The 24,282-nt window shown below is 32.8% G+C and overlaps 1 protein-coding gene across 2 annotated transcripts in view; it reads left to right on the top strand.

The window, feature by feature from the left end:
• LOC126772810 (CCR4-NOT transcription complex subunit 6) overlaps nucleotides 1-24,282 on the top strand; it is a 206,282-nt gene that overhangs the window by 172,226 nt on the left and 9,774 nt on the right. The window contains exons 5-10 of one of the 2 annotated variants that reach the window (XM_050493400.1): nucleotides 11,912-11,980; nucleotides 19,570-19,727; nucleotides 20,501-20,655; nucleotides 21,861-22,012; nucleotides 22,444-22,668; nucleotides 23,818-23,989. In XM_050493400.1, the coding sequence (XP_050349357.1) occupies nucleotides 11,912-11,980; nucleotides 19,570-19,727; nucleotides 20,501-20,655; nucleotides 21,861-22,012; nucleotides 22,444-22,668; nucleotides 23,818-23,989 (931 nt within the window). Of the gene's footprint in view, nucleotides 1-11,896; nucleotides 11,981-19,569; nucleotides 19,728-20,500; nucleotides 20,656-21,860; nucleotides 22,013-22,443; nucleotides 22,669-23,817; nucleotides 23,990-24,282 lie in introns of both variants that reach the window. The other variant, XM_050493399.1, reaches the window with a different exon arrangement.

Below are 24,282 nucleotides of genomic sequence, written 5' to 3'. Positions count from 1 at the left end.
ACTATTCAAAATTTTCGTATCGGTTCTAAAATCTGAATCAAACGCGCTGACGATAAATATTAAAACTAAATAAATCAATCCAAGACGTAACATCGTTCTTCAATTTGCCCCTTTTATGGAATAACATAAATCTATCGTTGTTTTAGTTTACGAGTTCTAGACTATTCGATGCATAAATAAGGAGCATAAAATCTCCTAAGTAAATATTTATATATCCAAAGAAATAAAACCGTGATGAAACTTAGAATACTACTGTAGGTAAAAACCCGAAGAGATAAGGGTCATAATAAATTCATGTGCTTTATGAAATGGACTCTTCTAACATCGGTATCCGAGTATTTAAAGTGAGGTACGCGCGATGTTGGACGGTATTAAACGTAGCGTGCGTGATAGCCATCTACGCGTCCGAGCAATTGCCTTGTTTGTCGTACAGGGCGACTCAGAGCCATTAGTTAGCTTCGCTATCTACTACATTGGAGAAGGCAAATGAACAATGCACGGCAACAATTCGGGTCCATGAATATAAATTAACAATAATTTTACAAAATATGTCCGCATATAAAATGATAAATTTCCAGTCGTTTTATTTCACGTAGGGCTTAACGCTATCGACATCAATACAGCCTGTGTTATTAAAGCGGAGTTTACACTTAATAATTCCATGTTTCATGTAAATACGCCAGATAATGTATACGGACGTGCGTATCTCTGGAATGAAAGTCGTTCTCGACATGACGATGAGTCCGTGAATAAACCGACCCAACCATTTGTGACATTTGATGAGAGATTATACTGTTTACCTGCCTATCCCACAAAATCCCTCTTGAATATAGTAAACGATTATGACTTCCTCTTACCCAACGACTCTATTTTAACATTGTTATCGCTCTTAGACCTTATTTGAAATATTTAAGAGACAACATACATATGAGCATAGCTTACAATGACTAAAAACTCATTTTATTTTTGTCAATATACAGCTTATAAGTAATAAGTAGATAAACAATGTTTATTGTCAGTTCATTCACCCTATCGCCAAGGTCTTGGTTAAGCGATATTTTCGCGTCCATTTCAACACACACACGTTCGTTTATGCACATTTTCAAGTACGATGCACTAAGTTGGAGGAATGGGAGCACGTGATGGGAATACAAGAGCGGCTATCTGTCAGTCAGATATTATCTGACCATAAACCCTCCTTGATGTAAGCCACTCCCCCGTGAACAAATTGAATCCTCATGTACACTCGTATCGAGTAATCACCCTTCTGAAGTATGGAAACACTAACCTTAAGGTTCTTAAGTGAACAGCTATCGACTTGTATGCCGAATACAATCGATTGTGACCGTTCAATGTGATAAGTTTGCTTACAAGTTGTTCAATTACTGCTGGACACTGTCCTCGTGTACAGGTTGTTAATAGTTCCATGTCGAATACCTCCCGCTTTAACTAATGGTAGCATTTAATCTACCTTCGCATGTTATTAAACCACATTTAACATTTGTCGGTTGATTGTGTTTGTAATTATTTTGCGTTTGTCAATTTGCATAATATGATGATTTCTGATTGGTTTTTTAACCGATGTTAGTTTATATCACATGTTTTTCATCAATTAAATGGGATTGTCGGTAATATTGTAATTTTCCAAGTCATTAAATCGTGTCATTTGAAAGATGACGTACGTGCGCGCTTAGGTTTTTTGTTCCAGTAGCACGTTGTTCATCACGACGTGCTTATTATCATTGTGGCCTTGGCCGTGAACGGTCGCACGGAGGACACAAGCGTGTGGGCACGAATATATTAATTTAAACAAAATTTGTGATTTGAAATTACGATCGTGTATCGTGCACGCTTAATACTGAATTATATTGATAGATTATTTACGTTTATCGTATTGAAAATGTCGTTATTTTTGTAGTGAGTAGGTATTGAGAAAAAAAATATTGTACACGTGTTTTTTAAGAAGCTACAATCGGCAGCGTTGGTAATAAAGTGTCTAGGCGAGCCCCATGCTGTGCCCACCAGAGCAGAGCGACAAACGTTCACCATTGAAAATAGCCTGAACCCATAGTAATGTAATCGTGACGTCATCATAGCAGTGATTATAGTAAAAGTTCGTGACTGTCGCACGCTTCGTCGCCTAATGCATATTTGAATATTGCAATGAAATCTACGTGACTACTTGTCAAAGACTCATTTGCATAATATCAACGATTGCATTCTTAGAAAATGGAACATTTTTTTATTAATGATGCTAATAACTCTTATAAAGAGGTGTTCTGATTTCAGTTAATACTACAGTACAGTAATATACTGAACATACGCTTGTAAGTTTTTAATCAAAATTATACTTTTCTGAAATAGTTATAAAATTGTAAGCTACCATCGATTCAGATTGTAGATTCTACAGAGACAATTAAAAAAGAGAAGAAAGATAAAGTAAAATGGTTAAAGATTACATAATAGGTTAGCTTTTAAATTTAGCCGCGTTTTGGACCAATTCTTTCATTATTGAATTTATGTTTACTTATAGACAGACGCTCGCACACCATGAAGATAAGACGCTTCTTACATCGTCAATGCGTCGCTACAATTATAAGTCCATTGTGCCTATATTTACACTGGCCCACTCATCCTTCAAATCGGAAAACAACAACACAGTATTGATGTTAATTGGTACTATAAATTTTAAGTGTTTCGTATACACCCAATCAAAGCCGTACCACAGGAAAAAAATATATATTACATGATATTAATCAAAAAGTCAAAACTCAGTATTTAATGTGAATTTATTCCTGTTGCTTGCTTAGATTTAGATTGCCAATTACCGTTTTATAGGACGTCTAACCCCGGTGTCCATTTAGGTCAATTGCATCAATCGGCCGTTCGTTTGAACTGCCGTCGACCAATCCGTGTTTAACATTCGCAGAATCTAATGCATTCTTTATATGTGAATCGAGCATGCTCTTAAATCAAAATGTCTCGTTATTTTCTAATCGACTTCTATCCCGTTCAGATGTACTATGTTAAAACGAGACAGCCGTAATTGAATTGAAGATACTTTCACAGTAGCTTTTTACAAACGATGACCGTTTAGTTATTTAAGGTCTGAGAGTCTAAAGGTTATTAAAAAAATTTATATTTAAGAATATTATATTCTTAAATATAAATTAGTTTATAATTTGAGTGAATGCGGCTTTATATATCTCTGACCGGCTTTTAAATAGGACTCGTTATCGGTCATTACTTAACCAGTTACAAACCTCTTATAATTAAATATCTATAAAATCATACTTTATTGTACTAAGCTCTTACAGATATTTTGAATCTATAAATCTCATTAAATTGAATTCGCTCGGAATTACCAACAACAAACGGCAACAAACTCAATAGATACTCATTTTTGCAAATTAAATTGCGTAATTTATATATAAATTTATGACTTGATAAATAAGTACACATTAACTATGCTAAGGACGTATTTTAGCATATTGTAATTTAAAAAGTTAGATAATAATTATTATACGGTTCTATTTGTAAACATTGTTTAGTTGTAGCGTTTGTTTATTTAAATATTGATACATATTTTTCTGTCATAATTGATTTGATATTTGAAAGAATAAGACATAGTAACAGCCTGCTCCAATGCGGGTTGGTAGAATACACACGTGGCAGAATTTCAATGAAATTAGGCACATGCAGGTTTCACCACGATGTTTTCCTTCGCCGTCAGCACGAGATAAATTATAAACACATATTAAGCACATGAATATTCAGTAGTTCTTGCCCGGGTTTCAATCCACGATCATCGGTTAAGATTTACACGTTCTAACCACTAGGCCATCTCGACTTGTTGTTAAAGAAGACATAGCATGTCTTAACAAATCACCTCTTAAACGACATTTGTACGTAAAACCGACATTTTACTACCTAATATGAATACCTTCTATTCATTTTTTAATACCTATAATAAAATCGAATCATTATTAGCAAACCACTTATAAAAAGTGTGTAGATATCATAATAAAGTCTACATTTAAAAACAGTTCATAAAAACTATACGTTAGTGTTTTTTGCAACTTAATTTTCTTCGTATATAATAATCGAAATGCAAATGAAATGAACAAGAATCAACCGCATCGCCGCTTAAAAATTACTTTTCAATATTTTGAAACAAGTACGTATGACGTCAGTATGATTACAGACTTACATCATACTTATTTTGCGAAAATAACACACTTTAACAAGTCGATGCTTGGAGATAAGATCGCCGCGGTCATCGAACTGAGAACGCTTCAACGGAATTGTTTATAATTTCAAACCCTTAATACCTTCGTGTGTTTTCTATACTGAATCATTTTACATATGTACATTATAGCGTTAATTAGACCGCATGCCGATTCCATATAAACAGACCACGTCTAGGCTAGACTTTATTTAATCAGCTAATTAGCTATGCCGGGTCATTGACATCCGAGTTATTATTATAACAGCAACATGTCAAAACGTTTCAAATGCTTATATATAATACATATCACTTAGCACATCCATATAACTTGAATATGAATAAGGATATTAAGAATATTACAGCGTTTTATTTACGTTTAACGCACAGCTATAAGTACAGTCAGACGTTTGATGAAATATTTGAATTCCGCACGCATTGGTTTAATAGTTGAAATGCGCAAATCGTACGTTTAAGCCTCATCGAAATGGTCATTTTTAAGTGTTTAGGGCTACCTTAAAAAAAATTAGTTGTTAAATTTAAAAACATATCGTACGTTTGTATGCTAAACGCGCTATTGTAAGACTAAGGGCTTTATATTTGATAATATTTGAGAATAAAACAATCGCCTCCAGGCCGCTTCGAATAAAAATATGATTATATTAATTGTAAGCAACAAGAGATTCTTTTGCCGATTCTCTACTAAGATGAAAATCTTTTGTAAAAGGTATATAGATTTCTGCCAATCAATAACCAAGTCTAACGCTTCTATATTAATTAAATATTTAGATATTGACTTTGAATAAAGATTTATTACTATTGGCATACCATTGGATAAAATTAAAATATTTTATAAACTTTGACTCTAATACATTTAAAATAATTTCACTATACACTGTTAAATTCAATCATAAGTTTTTAGTCATAAATTAATTATTATGTTACCCAAAATTTTCAATACAAAATATATGCTAATTTGAATACGTTATATCTAAATTACGTTATTTATTTACTTACTTATTATATTTAACCTTTCCAACAAGAAGTTTATTTAAAGGTTGCTCTGAACTTTGTTTATCGAAACAAATATTTCATCATTACAGAATTACTTTTTTTTTAAATTAAATATGCTATTCATTTTTTTTATAATTTGCAAAAGGTTCTTTAAAAACAGAAACAAGACTTTATTATTGATAAAATAATGCAAGGATATTTCTTGTATACTTATTTTCAAATTAGCTGATATGTATTTTTTGAGTCAGCTTTTGAATACAATAATATTAATATTAAAAAATATATCATGTACACCAAATTGCAGCAACACTAAACTAAATACTAAAAACTAACTAACTAACTTGTTAGTTGTACAAACAGTTGGTCTTATTTCTATTAATGTTCAGTAGACAACCAAAGGGCGGAACAGAAACAGCTACGAAAAAAATTTAATTAAACAGTCAGGTGGCAGAAATCATTAAAAAGTCAATAAAGAACTATCAAATTATATTAGGCTTTCGTACAGCAGTAGACAGCAAAAGGCTGAAAAATATATATATATGTTACGTTATCAACGTGGAAAATTGCTACTGAATAATAATTATAGCACATATACAATGTCACTGTCTGCTTCGTAATTAGTACAAAACATATAAAAAAGCCATTTGCCATAAATATTATCAATAGTATTCAAGTAATTCGTAAATTGCTACACATAAACAATTAGTAATTACACCACTGAGCAGTCATTATCTTGAAATGTTTCCGTTATATCGTCCTGTCAATTAAATGTAAGGTCTGGTACTATTAAAAGGGTATGCAGAAACAAGCTTGTAAAGTTTTTGCCTTAGAATGTGATGCAACCGATAATACCGGTTTACGTTCGATCGGCTCCCCGACGTCTGGCAATGATGCTTTAGTCAATGGACTAAAAATGTTCGCAATGAATTGGTTAACCTAGACTTATCGGATTCTCCTCTATTATATGGCTGGGTTTTTATTATAATAAATCTTGCATTTGTCGCAAAAGTTAAACTTTAATAGCATAATCGACGTTGTGGGTTCGATTCCCACCCAGGACAGATATTTTTGTGCATGAACATGTCTCTTTGTCCTGAGTCTGGGTGTAATTATGTATTTACAAAAGAAAAATAGTATATGTAGTATATCAGTTGTCTGGTTTCCATAGTACAAGCTCTGTGCAAGCTTAATTTGGGATCAGATGGCCGTGTGTGAAAAATGTCTCATGTTATTCTTAATATATTATAATTTTATTATTAAATATTCTCATTGATATATTAGACAGATAGATAATACCTATAAATACCTACGCGGTTGCCTCGCTTCTAATTGAGCCGTATAATAAGTTGTCTTAAAAGCTGAAATTGATTACAAAGAAAAAATTCTGTTAAAAGATACTTCTATTTAGCAAATGTCGACTCCACACCAAGCGAACTGTTCTCACGGTAGCTCTCAAAAGATGAGCGGAGAAAGCCTTATCTTACGTATCGGAGCGCGAACAATGTGAAGAGCATGCCGGTGCTTATCAACTTTAGCCAATCTAGTGCTCATTCGACTTTCACTCAGCGACTTGTCCACAGCACCACTTTTTTTGTGCCCGTCTTATTAGCGCTCAGAAACCGCTGGGGTTTCAACAAAATTGTAACTTCAGCGATTCGTTTTCAATATCAACATCGAACGTATTTGTACTAATGTAAACGAACGTCGACTTTTGTATTGTTTACGAAATGAGAAAAGGACATCCATCAGTCGAGCGGCGGAGGTTTTTTAGCGCTTAATATTCAATAACACATCCATACGCGTGTATTGTGTTGCGAGTTATGCCCGTTCGGGAGACGCGCATGTTAAGCTAGTCGTGATTTAGTGCAGGGCCGGGCTCACAGCCCACGGCCCTAATTACAAAGTGTAATGAGATGACGCCCGCGCCCGCTGCTTGACAGAGGGCTGTGAGTGCAATCTTACTGACATCGACGAGCATGTTCACACGTCACGCATACATCATCTCCGATACGTTTAATGACATGAAAATCGAGTATTTGTTGTGCAATTTGTTTAGGAATTAAGCATCCTTATTGACGATATCGCCTTGTATAGTAATAATAATTATACTTAAAGAATTATCGATTTTTTCGACTAATTTACAATTATTTATAATTTATCTCATATCTTTATGTTTTCATAATAGAACAAAACAGAAAAAACAAGCGTGTATGTGATATACATATATATTTATAACAGAAAATGGAATTTATATATCTACTTGTCATATTAGACTATTTAGCATTATAATCTTCATTTAATTATTTGCAAATAACAATCAACAAACTATGTATTATTGTTATCAGAAATTTTATCTGTCTGTAAAAGCCCTTAGAGAATATTCAAATTTAGAATATAAACGATGCACGATCCGTCGTACGCCCACAAAAACATGCGACTCAAATGCTTCAGATATAATGGTTTCAAATAAAGACAGTTGATATAAACAACGATCACAGATAAGATGCTTAACTTGTCAATCTTAAAAAAATATACAAGCTTTGAAGATTACGCATCAATTGTTTCATTGTTCCACAGTTTATGTTTGTGTCCATCAAGTTGGATAACTGTTCTCTTTTAATATTATAGATTAATATATTAATTTTAAATAGCGTCTACTTATTGTAGACGCTATTTAAAAGAAATATTTTATTTTGATAATAAATACTTTATACTTTATTATACATCGCAAAGAGAAAAAATATACAAATGTTTTGTATATTTTTTTTCATTTTCATTTAGGATACAGCCTAAATAAAAGTAGCATACAATTTTGGCGAACTTTCGCTAAATAGCAATCTCTTCCAGGCAACATACATATAAATTTTAGATTGGAAATACTTTGCAAATATTTGAACAAAAAAATGTTTCATCCTTATTATATTATTATACAGAACGACTTCTTTATAATTATCAATTATATATATTTTTTACTATGTACAGACATTTTTATAAAATACAAAATTAAAATAAAAAGAACAAAATATACATTACAAATTTAAAGCAAAAACACGCCAATTATATTTTTTATTTATTTTACTAATATGGATTTCTTTTTTTGTTGCTTATATATTTATATAGAAGTTGGGCTTTTATCTGATGGAGACAATTTAACGTAAAATTAAAAAAACAGAACAGAGTGAAACATTTAATTAAATCTCACAAATAATTACTCAATATCCATTTGTATCAATTTGTATCTAAATTATTAAATAAATGAGTATGTAAATGCTCAAGAAACTCTTAGTATGTATTCAGATAGAACCATCAATACAGATGATTTAATGACTTTATACTTCAAAGTATCTTCTACGAAGGTCTTAGAATTATTAACATTAATGTGTGCTACATATAAGAAACATCAGCTACACTGAATACAATAATAAAAAAAATATATTAATTAAACTTTCATTAAGATTTTTATTAAATAAATAAATTCCATGCATCACATCCGATGTCGAAAGATCGACAGTACGTAATGATAATAATATATGTAATAATATTTTAAGATTTAAATTTCTATTCAGTATTGACTTATTAAACTTATAAGCCGAGATGGCCTAGTGGTTAATTCATCTGGTGCTTGACGGTGAAGGAAAACATCGTGAAGAAACCTGCATATGTCTAATTTCACATGTGTGTTCTACCAACCCGCATTGGAGCAGCGTGGTGGAATAAGCTCCAAACCTTCTCCTCAAAAAGGGAGAGGAGGCTTTAGCCCAGCAGTGGGGAATTAACAGGCTGTTACTATGTCTTCTTCTTTCAAATGTCAAATGATGATCAATGATGACAGAAAAATATGTATCAATATTTAAATAAATAAACGCTACATTAACAACAAACGGGACATTAACAGGCTGTAACTGTTATTAAACTTTCTTAAAGACTGTCATTAAATCAATCAATCTTTTGGAAAATAATATCTACAAACTGAGGCGAAGTTCTTTTTCGTCCAAACGTTTAGTCATCGAAAAGAATGTGAGACAAATTGCAATGACTTAAGTCGTCCGTTTTTCTACCTTAACTTTTCTGTGGGAACACCGTCAGCTGGTACAAATGGAACGTCTACGTCTAATGTCTCCGCATCACATCCGATGTCGCCAGAACAACGACCGCTCTTTATTAAGTGATTTTACTTTGGATCGGATTTCTCGAAGACGATGTGTATTTTCATATCTATTTGGTCATCATTTTTTTTTTAATTTAAGACATTCAAACCTACTTGTGGCTTTAAAACATCCTTGTGATTTATTAATGAAAAAATATGTAAAAAAAGAACACTTAGAGGTCAAGTAACATGTCATGTATTAATTAAGTAATTCATTAATCTCCGCCAAGTTATTATTATTTTTTTAAATATAAGTCATGGTCTCGTTTAAATTCTAAATGACTATAAATCACTGTTTTAAGAATATGCCATCGAATGATGATAACTCTGTCGAAATTTGGGCGACGTATTATTTTGTGTTTCAAATCGAAATATGCTCTACTAAATACCGCCCGACTTTGTCCGCGTGTGCGGGAAGAGGGCAGACGTTAGATAGTATGTATGTATGTACTGTATTTGTTACATCTAGGTATAATCTATCTCAATTCGAAATTATAACCAAATGTCCAACCATTGAAATATATTTTTTTTTAAATTGTAAATAATTTGGCGGGCGAGCTGATAGTTCTGGTCACTTCGCTCATAGACATTGACACGGAGAAATATTGAATCTGTATTCTTTACATCGCCAATGCGCTACAAACCTTTAGAACTAAGATTTTTTGTCCCTCGTGCCTGTAGTTACATTGGCTGCCTTACCTTTCTTATTGGAATACAATAATAGGAGGTATTATTTGGTGGTAATATATGATGAGTGGATTGTACCTACCCAGACCACTACCACCTTTTGCAAATTCCTACATTCGTCATTTTAAAGTACACATTGAATGTGATGGTATCGACATTTAGAAATAGATAGATTCTACCAAAAAAAAAACTGGGAAGATTAGATTATGTATATTTTCTTGTCCACCAATCTGACTACAAATTTACAGTTAAATGGATGTTTTTCTTGTCTGAAATGTTTATTTATTTATTTAGATTCTCCAGAATAATAACATCAATACAACGTTTAAAAAAAAAACAAAAATAACCGATAGCTATAAAACTAGATTACCTATTAAGGAGAATACCTCATGCAATGAAAAAGCAGATAAAAAGGAGCTCACATTATAAAGTTTAGTACATTTAAATGTTTTAACATATTACGAAAATTGAAAAGTTACAGAAATCATAATATAATCGGAATATCAAGAAATACTAGTTATTAAAAGACTGTATCGTTCTCGTGGTTCATGAGTTACTTGACAACCTTACGTTTAATTTCACAGATGATTCCTTATTCTGTACGACTGAATAAAGTATGACTTTTTTACACGGCGTCGTTCAACTACTAATATAAATCAAACATGGATGATTTACCATGCGATTAAAGTTTTTTGCCACTCACTGAAATATGAAACTATGTTATTATTGCTATGGAATTGATTGCAAATCACTTCTTAGGAATACAGACGCACGATTTACGATTTCGTTACAATAACGGTAGCTTTTTGCCGATGATCGCAAATGAATTTTTTGCTCACCCGAAAGTTGAACAGTAATAGACATTCGATTGATGCTTCCAGCTTCGTTACAAGGGTTTTGTTGCTGAGCCAACGGAAGCGATTAATGTTTTCGGTTGGCACTTCGGTGTGCACCATGTTACCCAGAATGGTATCGACGGTTAGAAATTGATAGATTCTACCGAAAAGAACTGGGGAGATAAGATTATGTATTTTTTCTTGTCTACCAATTTGAATACAAATTGATGTCAGTTAAATAGACGTATCCTGTCTGAAATGTCAACAAATACTGGTTATTAAAAGACTGCATCGTATTCCGATTCTATTTTGTGCCAATTTTATGATCTAACTTGGTGAATACAAAAATAATTTATACTTTGAGCTTGGCCAATTAACACATTCAAATGTCATTTGACAATATTAATAAATAAGTATTTTTTAATAAAATTATATAGAGGTATAAAATTTGTGGTTGTATTTGTTGATTTTCATAATACATTCTATATAATAATTTGATTGTATATAGGTACCTATGTAATGTAATTGGTGTAAAAGATAAACAGTTTCTTAGTTGTAATTATATATTAATTTCTTGTAGAATAATGATACATGTATGGTTCATATTTGAGTAAAGCAGATGGTGGTAGGATTTGTGCTAACTACGGTAGGTAATACCCAGTCATCAGTTAAAGAATTAATAAGAGACTATGTACAGCCACAAGGAACATAACATTTAATTTCCATTCTTTGTGTAAGGAATAGTAAATATGTCTTACAATGCTGATGTCTATGAGAGGTGGTGACCACTTACCGTCAAGTGGGAATGTGGCATCTAGTATGCGTCATTGCTAAAAACGCAATCTTAAAGGTTTTTACATCAAACTAAATTGTCCTTTTGTAATAATGATCTGTCAAAAGTGTTTTAAGTTGTGAGTACGTACGCTTACTATTTATGTATTCATTAAATATTCATGTTACAATAAGTTCAAGTTTATTTCAAAATAGTTAATTTTGTTACAGTAACTGCCACCCAACCACCGCAGAGGCCTTGGATACCGTTGACGCGACCAAACAGGACTCGTCCGACTTGTAAGTACATTCAATTCTTTTTTTGGTTATCGGTGTCAATGCCGTCCATTTTGAGTCAAAAGTAATGAATAATTTTATATAAAAGAGCATTTTATGTTGCTTCAATATTAGTTTTTAAAAAAATTACTTTTCCTTTATTCAAGCTTTTAGTTAGCCATGTCTATTGGTTAATCCATATATTATATTGAGTTTTAAATCAGTTTCAAAATAAATTGAGCTGTAATTTGCACACACTTAGCGGAAGACACAATAAAATCTAGTATAAAAATCTATAGTAGATTTTTCATTGATGAAATAAGAGCTTGTATTTTAAAAAAAAAATTCTTACTTAATTTTTTTTGCATTATAATTTTATAAACGAAACCTATACTATAATATTGCAAATACATTTATAATTCCTTCGATAAACGGTATTAATCGCGCAGCTTTTCGAAATGCAGAAGAATTTGCAGATGGAATAATTAAAATACCCGCAGCCGGTATCAATTATAAATAATTTTAATTGTGTATAAAACCGCAGAATGTTATTAAAAAGCGTTAATAGAATGATCGAGAACAAGTTCTGTCATTAATAATGTGTTAGTGGCACGTATGGGTGCGGCGCATGCGGTTAGCCATAAATAAACTAGGAGGGACCGCCCTCAGACCGTATATCCTCATACACGTTCGGTAACATCGCATGTATGGGCGGTATCCTGATCGTAACTTCGCTCATCATTGTAATAATTCAGCTCCGATGCACAGCGGACTTGGGTATCCTGCTCGATGGTTCGGTCCAATTCGAGACATCTTTATATAAATTGATTTAGAGTCTTTCCATCTTTATTATATACCCGTCGATTTTAAACTATATAAAAAATTTAGTTAAGAAAGTACGGTTTAAATCTATTTTTATTTCAACACTAGAAGCAACTTTTAAAGTATCCTTATGTTATTAGTACAAATAAACGTGATTAGTTTGTGAGTACGTCGTTTTAACAATTCTATATGACTCAGACGCATTCGATTATTAAATTATTTTCTTTGCTTTGCGGCGAAGGTACTTTGTATCCACGTGTTCTTCATGTTCACTTAGTGTGGATGATGATTGAGCCGAGATGGCGCAGTGGTTCAAACAACCAACCACTGAGTTTGTATGTACTTAATTGGTGTTTATAATTCATCTCGTGCTCGTGGGTGAAGGATTATCACCTGCATGTGTGGGATAAAAATCTCCAACATGTGTATACACGAACCAGTAACTTGGAGCGTGGACAAATTCCTTCAAAACATCTCCTCCAAAACGAGAGGAGGCCTTAACTAAACAGTTGAACATTTGCTACAGGTTATTGCTTTGATAGAATCAAATTCTTACCTTTATCAAGAAAGATACGTTTTGTTCAGCTTTAACATATTCATTATTCTATAATTTTTCACATAATACAAAACGATAATTATATCTGATGTCAAATTCAATTTGAACAAACTAACCGAACTAAACTTTAAGATAGCGTACAGAATTAATCAATAAAGCGTAAGACATAAATTGCTTAAATCTTCAATTGGCGTTGCATCCTGCGTCGACACACTGAAGCGATCACATACATAACGAAGATGCATTATAACGTAGGATACATTTTAAACGAGAATATATCATTGAATAAAACGTGATGAGAGTTACGGAGCAAATACTAAATATATGTACACTTTCTCGTTTGTGGTTTAAAGGGAGAAACTTTTCTGTATTTCGTGTGAATAAATGTGCTAGAACTACACGTTTTTCCTAAATTAACACGTAACAAATAAGAATTTTTTTATTGTTAGGCAATTCAGATTGAATATAAGTTATTAATTTGCGGTTTTATGACCTGATATTGTGATTTTATTGCAAATTTTTTATTGTTTTTTCGCTAAATACCATCGATTGTAAAGATTTATCACGCTAATGTTACCCGTTACTTTATGTGCATAGTTCATTCGCAAGTGTCCGTCATAATTAAAGTTAATTTTTTGTACAGTTCGCTTTTTAGAAAACGAAAAGGATATAGCATGAGTCATTTTTGCTTGCTTGCTTGAATGATTTCAATTACAATTGTTCATGGATTACTTTATTCATCAATCAAATAAAAAGTTTTATATTTAATAAGACTAATATTATTATTCTTGATCAACGATAGTGTTCGAGTAAATTGAAAATTTGTCAAAAAATTTAGTTAAACAAAATGAATTAGACATGGTTTTGTTAAATTCCATTTAGGTGAGGTGAGTGATTAGGTGATTATGTAACAAACTCGAATCTCACCGCAGAAAACGTTCGTGAAATTTCAGAAAGTGATATGCGACATTGACCATAATAAACATTTCAAGAATACACGCATCATAATAGTATATCCACCATAAGTCAATTGTCAACATATCACGGTTGAGTAATGAAGTGAGTTATTACAAAATAGCATCACTGTTCTGTGTGTGTTTTCTGTTTCAGTGTGTTGGTGAAAATATATGTTTTGAAATTCGCTCCCACAAGTGTAGATGTTTACGATGTTTACCATCGCCCCCTACCATGAGATATAAATGCAAGTTTAATGTTTCAAAAACATAGTTACTCTTGACCAGATTTGAACTCTCAATTTTCTAGTTTCAAAAACAAAATATCACATGCTCATACAAAGCACACTTAAACTATTCTATCGCTTTTTGAATAATATTATATAATATATAGAATTCATTTTCGTACCCTTTGACATCTAAGTAAAAATACTAAGCGCAAATTTTGTATTATTATTTTATATATATAACGTACTTTAGATCGAGACATATATATTTTATTCAGTCTAACAAATTATAATATAACATGTTACAAGACAAGAGAATGTTAGAAGGTCAATTCGTTACAATGTTTCATAATACGATATTTAGTGACTTGATCGAATTTGATCGTAACGAATTTGAGAATTGTATATACGGGTATCTTATTGCATAATTCGTTTCTATTTCGGATAACATAATACATTGTACCTACAAAAGATGATGTAAATTATAGAGAACTTCCTATTGCTCGCTTCTATGCCCGCACAGACGTTTCTTTTCTTGTAAAGTTGTTATAAGATTATATACTTTTTATCAAGGAATGATCAATAGCTTAATAACTTTAAAATAATAAATATAATAAACCCGTCTGCTAAGTTAGTACCATATAAGTAATTTCACGAAAAATCTTACATTTTAGCTTTAAGTTAGTATTCACATTTCTATAAATGTTAATAAATATTATTATTTGTTAAGCAATATTTTTATTATCATTTTAACTTCTTAGTTTTGTTTTTTCTTGGCAAATAAAAATTAATTTATTTATACATGTAGAGGACAGATTTATTGATATATCGATATTTTATTGTTTTCGACACAAAAGATGAAATTGGAATATTGCAACTAGGATTTTTAATAACACGGAATTTATTACGATCGTATCAGTAAGTTTCCTCTGTACATAATCAACAAACAGTCCACTGGTAGTTACGTAGGTAGTTAAGTGGGTAGGTACTTACTGATACGCATGATCGGCACAAATTGAATAGATAATAATCGTTAAACGATATCCCTTTTTTGTTCGACTCCGATACAATTACACTCAATCAAGCTCACGGTCAAATGGTTCAGGAAGAGAGGAAATGCCCTCCGCAGGCCATTCGGGGAAACAATGCACAATGCGAGACATTGACTGCGACCTCCTCGCATCCGTCGATTTGCGATCTACATACATATTTTTCTTCACATCTACATACATTTTTTACTCTACATACATTTCATACATTTTTTCTTTTTAGCTCTTTTTAACGATAGCTCTTTACTCTGTATCAATATTTGACTTAAAAGTTATTAAACAACTTAGCAGCTTCATTTAATTTGACTGTGGAATTTAACATCCAGAAATTGTTACGTCATATTAAAAAATATGTATATATATATATTTTTGTGTAATGTCACAATATCCCACTTTGGAGTAGGTAGAAGTTTTGCATAAAATAGACATTTGAAAATAAGTACATAATATCAATATGTTATAAAAAATAATAATGTAAAGTGAGGAAGAAATGTTGAAATATTATACATATTTGTGTATTCTAATTTATCAATTTCAAGGGTTAAACTAAGTTGTAAATTGTCTTATAAGTTTTGATTAAACTTGATATTAGTTCGAAAGGTTGGTTTGATAAGACGCCCCGGTGTGCGGTACGGAACTCGTAATTTAATGTTTTCCAGTTAGGGTCAATGATAGTAATTTTTTATATTATTAATAGAGTTGTATACTATATAGAAATTAGAAATATAACATGCGCCATATTAGTCAAGTTATTTACAAAATCAGTTGATTTTGTAAATAATTATTTGGTATTTCTTTAAAAAGTAATTAATATAATATATAATTAAAAAATAGTGCATTTTTTTTGGTTTGGTTTTGTTTTGTTTTGTAAGTATATTTCGAATATATATATTACATAGATATCTGTAATTGCATCACCGAAATGCAGGTCGCGCCTCCTGCTATTATATTCATATGAGCCGAGACGCCGAACCGGACGTGTTTGTTTTCATTGTCGATTATATTAAATAACTTATGTAGATATCTTACTTATGACATCAACAAAAAAATAACTTGTCCCGCACATGATAAATTGTTCTTCTAATGAACATATCTATAAAAAAGTCTAAAGTTAGTTATTCATTTATAAAAAAAACATTCAATTTTAGACGGAGGATTTATTTGTTTTATCGATGGCATGCTGATTTTTCGCGAAGAGCATTTAAGCATGTGCAAGTTCCCACGATACTTCGACCACATGTCGTCTTCAATTGTCGCATTTAAAATCGATAAAATCGACACGCTTCACGGTATTTACGTATATTATTGTATGGACGTAAAAATACTTAGTGCTCTTTATTTATATAGCTGGCTCTATGTTTGCGTCATGGCGGAATAACTAATTTAAAATTATTTTATTATGTCGACCTTCCAGTATCATTGCTTTTTGTTCTTTTCGAGTGTGATTGATTACAACAAAAACGCTGTCCAGTTGCGTTTAAATTACATTGTGAGATAGTTGACGCCTCAATTAGTAGTCAAGAAAATTGCATGATACGACTCCATTAGCTGAAGGTGAAATCAATAGAGCAGCGGTCGACAACAGCAGGCGGCTCGGTCGTATCCCGACACTCACTAACTACGTCTTGTTAGCACCTATTGAGTCTTCTTACGTCATATCGACGATCGCAGCGGTCTATGACCGAAGCCAGAACCTGCTCTAATGAGATTTTTGCCTTGCCAATCCAAATGTTTAGCTCTTAAATCTTTTTTAATGAGTCTTATTGATTCCGCAAAAAAATATTCAATGCTGACGAATTGTATCGAGTACGATATTGAAAATCGTTACACAAGCGTGACCGGTTCTCGTAGCAACGGTATCAGTTCATTGTCTAATGAACTTTGAGGGTTTTACAGATATTAGGACAAAAGCAGAAAACAATGTTTGCTTTAAGTGAAACGTGATTATCGCATGAGTAAACATTGCCATTTTGGGGACGAGTCTTTGTTTATTGAATTTTGAGTTATAATAATCTAACAGTACATTCTTATCTTGTTGTCTTAATCTTATTCGTCCTTATTCGACAGTTTTTATTATATTATGTTCGAAATAGATATATCTCTGTATATTTGTATTTCATCAGTATCCTTTTCAATAATTTTACGCGCCTGAATTTATTTGCTATTGTTATCGTCTGATTCAAATGAAAAGTCATGTGTGCATTGTTTATTTGACAGAATCGCTTATTATATCGGCTACGGTGAGCTTTCGCTCGGCTGTGTAGTTCGACTAAAAGCGATTATCAATGCGTGCATTGTTTCGCGACGTTTGGCATGTGCGCCGCGTCCCATGCCTCCTCATCGAGCATACAATGGACGTCTTCGAAGCACGTGCTGCGGCCGTATTGATCGCAGCCGTGTGTCGCCAGGTGACGTCGACTTGGTGTCGATTAGCATGGATGCGAGCGTGCATCACGATTGCTATCAATTTGTCTTGACAGCGCCTCCGTCCCGATATTTTCGCACCGTCTCGACGTTTTGACTCTTCTCAAATGTCTATATTTGTGTCGTTGAACTTTATTTGATTTAAAATTATTTTAGTATTTCGTTTGCGCAGAACGTTCATATGGTCATCCCGATCAAAGCGGAGAAGGTGACTTTGACTTAGTGCCGAAATACTTGTTCATAATTTGTTTTGGGTTTCAACATATTCGTACTTTTGTGTCTACTGTTTTTGTTATATTTATAAAATAAAAAATATGAACGTATTTTTACATAAAAAAAGTAATTATAACATGTAATATAATTTGAGGATTTTGTTAAAATGTAATCGTTATTTTTTTTATATATATCGGCATTAATGATTTTAAAAAAGGAATATTTAACGAATATTTATCTAATTCTCGTGGGTTCAGTGCAATAATATAATCGGTTACGAGCGGAGTCGTTTGTAGTCGTCTGTTCTGAAGCGTTTACGACATTACCACGTTCAACAATGTATCTAATATACTTGAAATTACTAGCTCGAGGGATGCCCGTAGGTACTCAACGCGACTGTTAAGCTTGTAACTAAACGGCTCATTTTCTCCGCTTACACGAAGGAACAGATGCAAAAAGGTATCATCATTAGGGCAAGTTAAGGCTCTGTTACAGTCGCGATAATGTGCATATCGAACGATGGAGATTAGAGAAACAAAAAGCTATTGTCGCGTGCGCCGTACGGTCTAACTGCAGCGTATGTGGAGCGTATTATTAGTGCTGTTTTAATTGACGCTATTATTGTTATCGTTCTACATGTGCCGTGTTAAATATATGATTGTTTAAAAGGCTTTATCGCACCTGATATTATTTGCTACGGCTACTATTTTAGTTACCTAAACATAAATCAAAATTTTTTTGATTATTCATTTGGTGATAAGGCCTTGTTGCAAGCCCGTCTGTGTATAAGTATTGTTGTGTTCCGGTTTGAAGTGTGAGTGAGCCAGTGTAACTACGGGCACAAGGCACATCTTAGTTCCCAAGGTTGGTGGCGCATTGGCAATACAAGGAATGCTTAATATTTTTTACATCGCCATTGTCTATGGGCTTCGATGACCAATTATCATCAGGTAGCCCTGAATGAAAAAAGGAACATGTGATGTTTATCACTACATATACTTTCCGTAATCCGTAACAGCCTGTGAATGTCCCACTGCTGGGCTAAAGGCCTCCTCTCCTCTTTTTGAGGAGAAGGTTTGGAGCTTATTCCACCACGCTGCTCCAATGCGGGTTGGTGGAATACACATGTGGCAGAATTTCAGTGAAATTAGACACATGCAGGTTTCCTCACGATGTTTTCCTTCACCGTAAAGCACGAGATGAATTATAATCACAAATTAAGCACATGAAAATGTAGTGGTGCTTGCCTGGGTTTGAACCCACGATCATCGGTTAAGATTCACGCGTTCTTACCACTGGGCCATCTCGGCTCCGTATATACATATACTTTACTCATATTTTTTATACTAACATAACGTTATTATTTTAGGTATATTCACAGTGATGTGTTACAATGTTCTATGCGACAAGTACGCGACAAGACAGATGTACGGATACTGCCCCAGCTGGGCGCTCGAGTGGGACTACAGGAAGAAGGGCATACTCGACGAGATCAGACATTATTCAGCGGACATCATCAGCTTACAGGTCAGTAATTTTAGGCGGATTATTAATAAAGAATGTTTGATCGCTTGAAGTGTTACTCTTGACATTTAATTACAAGGAGGTAAGATTAAAATCAACATACTTCATTGTTATCTACTTTATAGCCAAATATATATATATGTATATTTGAGAATTTGTTTAATGTACAAAAATAACACTTTTTTTTATTGGGATATCATTATCGAGCAAATATAATTTGTGATGTACAAACTGACAATTGAATATTAAGCATTATTAGTGAATCTTTAATCACAGAAAAATACGGGTACCTTATATATCGACTCATTTATTATGGAAAATTATCATTTTTAGATAGAAAAAAATATTAGAAATCCAAATTAAAAAAAAAATTCATAAGTTAATTTTTAAGAGATATTTCCGATTTTAAATTGAACGTAAAATAAGGAAACCATTTTCTTTTATGTTAGATTTTTGGATATCAAATATTGACTATACACATCGCAGGTTTTATTATGAAACATACAGATTCACGGACCTTGAGAACTCTTCGTAACTTGTCTAGACTATATCTGCGACCTGTCTGATTAAGATCCGCATATTCGAGTTTATTATATTAAAAAATATATGTGTCGTATTCCTATTTAATAATTTTAAATTTGTTGAATAATTAAATGAATAAGGAGACTATTTAAAATTCTAAGTGTTCTAAATAAAATAAAAATAGAAAATGAGAGAATTATTATTTTTTTAAATAATATCTGTATTTAATTTTCTTTTTTCTATTCTGCCTGCAGGAAGTGGAAACGGATCAGTTCTATAATTTTTTTCTCCCGGAGCTGAAACAAGACGGTTACGATGGTATATTTTCCCCAAAATCACGCGCAAAAACAATGTCCGAATCAGAACGGAAATATGTTGATGGGTGCGCGATTTTTTTTAGATCTGCTAAGTAAGTATATCCTTTATACTATACATGTAAAACGACCGAATAATATATTTGAAACGTACCCTGAATGAATGAATGAACACTTTATTGTTTTTTTTTTAATTTCAATAAAAAAATATGATTTATCTCGAGAAACATAGAATCATATTTTGTTAGTAAATACACACCCTAACTTATATACTTTACTTCATTCCAACTGTTACCATTTCTCTCTGACAGTCATATTTGTACATGGACCGTACGTACCATAGGTCATGTAGGTCACCTATCAACAAACGCCTTCGTCTTTGAAATAAAAAAAAACAACTCAATATTGTCCTTAACTTCACCTTTAACCTAAAAAAAATATATTTTTATATTAATTAAAATACAAGTCTAAAATAAGTGACGTTAAAAATAAAAACTTGTAAAAATAAACGATAAACATCTGCGACTTGATAGACGTGCGATTATATCGTGATGATAAATGTTCATGGCTTTCGTAAGGTTTATGCTATACACAAATGTTATCGCAGTCTCTTTCAGATTTGAAATTGTTGAAGTCTTTATTAATTACAGATTCATTGACATTTCTTTTTTAACGCACTTGCGAACATCAAATAGTGTTTACGATAAAAATATTATTGTAGTTTATTTGTCCTATTAACCGTAAAAAAACAAGATAATTAAGTCAAATTATAATAAATGATATGACTATATGCTAAATATAATATTAAGTAATTATCATGTGCTTAATTTGTGTTTATAATTCATCTCGTGCTTGACGGTGAAGGAAAACATCGTCAGGAAACCTGCATATGTCTAATTTCACTGAAATTCTGACACATGCCTATTCAACTAACCCGCATTCGAGCAGCGTGGTCGAACAAGCTCCAAAACCTTCTCCTCAAAAAGGAGAGGAGGAGGATATTATATATATATATATATATAATTAATCCGTACGGCGCTGTTACAAGTTTGTGTCAACTGTTTATTTTTGTTATGTTTAATATATGTATAAATCATTACCAACTGAAATAAATAAATATGAAGAACGCATCCTATCATCGACCAGACTAGAATTAATATTATTATATATAATATTAATTAATTCATTCCACTCTCCTCACCAAAAAAAATGGTGCCATTTTTTCCGTTCTACTTTAATGGTGACGTATAATTTTGAATCGTCTAAAGTATAATATTAAACATAATTTATTTTTTAACAGATTCTCATTAGTAAAGGAACATCTAATCGAATTTAATCAATTAGCAATGGCGAATAGCGAAGGTTCGGATAACATGTTGAACCGAGTGATGCCGAAAGACAACATAGGTCTAGCCGCGCTATTGAAGACCAAGGAGGCGGCGTGGGAAAACGGTAAAGATGATTTAATCAATTTTTTTACTCAACTTTTTTGTTACACAATAAATTTTAATGAGCAATATCTTTAATGAAAGTACGGCCGAGTTATCTATAACTGGTTACATCTAGTTTATTGTGAGAATAAAAAAAAGGTTACGACTTTTAATTAATTGGTGGCAACTCCATAATGAAAATGATGTGTAAGACGTGTTTTGATATTATGTAAGAATATTTTTTGTGGTTCAAGAGTATTACGATTATGACATAAGACTTTAATGTTCTAATATAATTTTAAAATTATAATTTATTTAAAGAAATTATAAGCGGGCTTTTTTTTAATGGTATATAACACTTGTTCTCGCTCGCAGCTTCGCTCGCGTGGTTGGTTCACTTTCGTATTTATTATAGTTATGTATTGAATATATATAAAATTCTATAAATTCCAGGTATACCAACAGACTCATCGACGCTCGCACAACCAATCGTAGTGTGTACTGCACATATACACTGGGACCCAGAATTCTGTGACGTCAAATTAATCCAAACTATGATGCTCAGTAACGAACTAAGGTCCATTCTAGACGATTCCGCAAGAACTCTACGCCTGTCGGGAATGAAGGACAACGTACAGCTATTGCTGTGTGGCGACTTTAACTCTCTGCCAGATAGTGGTAAGTGTTTTGAACTTAAATTAAGGTGGTACCATAATTTTGTGATGATCATGGTCTCCTGATCAGTTTTGGCCTCTAGTCAACTAAGTAGGACATATATTTTTTATAAGCGCACTCTCATAATCTGATGGGACGACCGATCCGACCAGAAAGAGTTCAGTACAAGGTCATCACTAGTTTTTCTATCTCTATAAATCAAGGGTTCCTAATTCTGTTCTCCAGTATAGAGCTTGTCCAGGCACGAGTACAAGGAACGAACCCATTTAGAGCCCATTGTTAGGGAATGTAAGGTAGTTCTCGAGCCAATTACAGTGCTAATGTATATGGCAATTGTGACTAGCTACCATCAAGTAGACCATTTACACCTCCGCTTCCTTATTTTTAAGTACCAAAGATACGGATTTGTTCAATTTATACCTAAAATCTTAACATTCCTCGTATCTCCATAGACGTGCTGTCCGTGCTTTGATGTATTCTTTATTTGATTTTAATGTTTGCCTATTATAACAAAAATATATTAATCGGTATATTTATATAACCTTTAAATGAATACCTTTTATTTATTAACATATTGATAAGAAACATTTAAAACGTGTAATTACAGAGAGCATTGTAATCATGGCCGAGAGCGCCTTCGGCGAGATTTGAACTTTGCGCCAAATAATTATTTTATAGGAAAGCAAACAATACAACACGAGTTTCTTCCATGCCAAAGCACTTATTACAAATAAGTGCAAATTTTATTTGTAACCGTAATTTTAGCCGTAACCGTAATTTGAAACGAGGCGAGAAGAGGCATCTTGCGGACCGTCAAAGCGGGGGCGGCTAGTGCAGAACATCCTCGACTGTACTAGCCGTCGTCGCGTTTAGACTCCACTACCACTTACCATCAGGTGGAGTGGAGTCATTTGCTTTACCGGTATATAAAAAATAATAATTGTGTGCGACAGCAAAGTGCGCTCTGGTTGGCGTAACTGTAACAGCCTGTGAATGTCCCACTGTTGGGCTAAAGGCCTCCTTTCCTCTCTGGTTGCACCCATGGCTAATACGAGAACTTTAAATCTATGAACTCAAACCATAACTCCCTACGTCCAGAATAGAAATAGTTAAAAATAAAACATAAAACTTCCAAACAAATTAATCTTCAAGGAGTGGTCGAGTTTCTATCGGCGGGTCGAGTGTCTGCGGATCATCGGGATTTCAAGGAATTGGGTTACGCGACGTCGTTAAGACGCATGCCCGGTTCGGAGCATGAGTTCACGCACAATTTCAAACTGGCCTCGGCATATAGCGAAGACATCATGCCCTACACTAATTACACGTGAGTCCTATGAAATATATCGTACTCGTAGTTCAGTTTAAAACAGTGTTTTAATAAAAAACCTAAGCTTTTTTAGGAAACCATTTGTTTGCCTTTAATTTTCTCGAATCTTTTCTCTATAATCGTAAATTCTAACATTATACTACTTGTATAAAATTCGATTATAAATAAATAATATTAGAATACCTTAAATACAAATACTCTTTATTGGCACCGATGTAAAGTCAAGATTCTTGTACAACAGTGATCAGCGAGGGAAATAAGAGTATTACATTACATGCGGATCGCTAGCT

Source organism: Nymphalis io, chromosome 13, assembly GCF_905147045.1.
Source record: "Nymphalis io chromosome 13, ilAglIoxx1.1, whole genome shotgun sequence".
In the NCBI taxonomy this organism is placed as follows: Eukaryota; Metazoa; Arthropoda; class Insecta; order Lepidoptera; family Nymphalidae; genus Nymphalis; species Nymphalis io.
The sequence above is the reverse complement of the archived record's forward strand: the minus strand, read 5'-3'. Positions and strand labels throughout refer to the sequence as shown.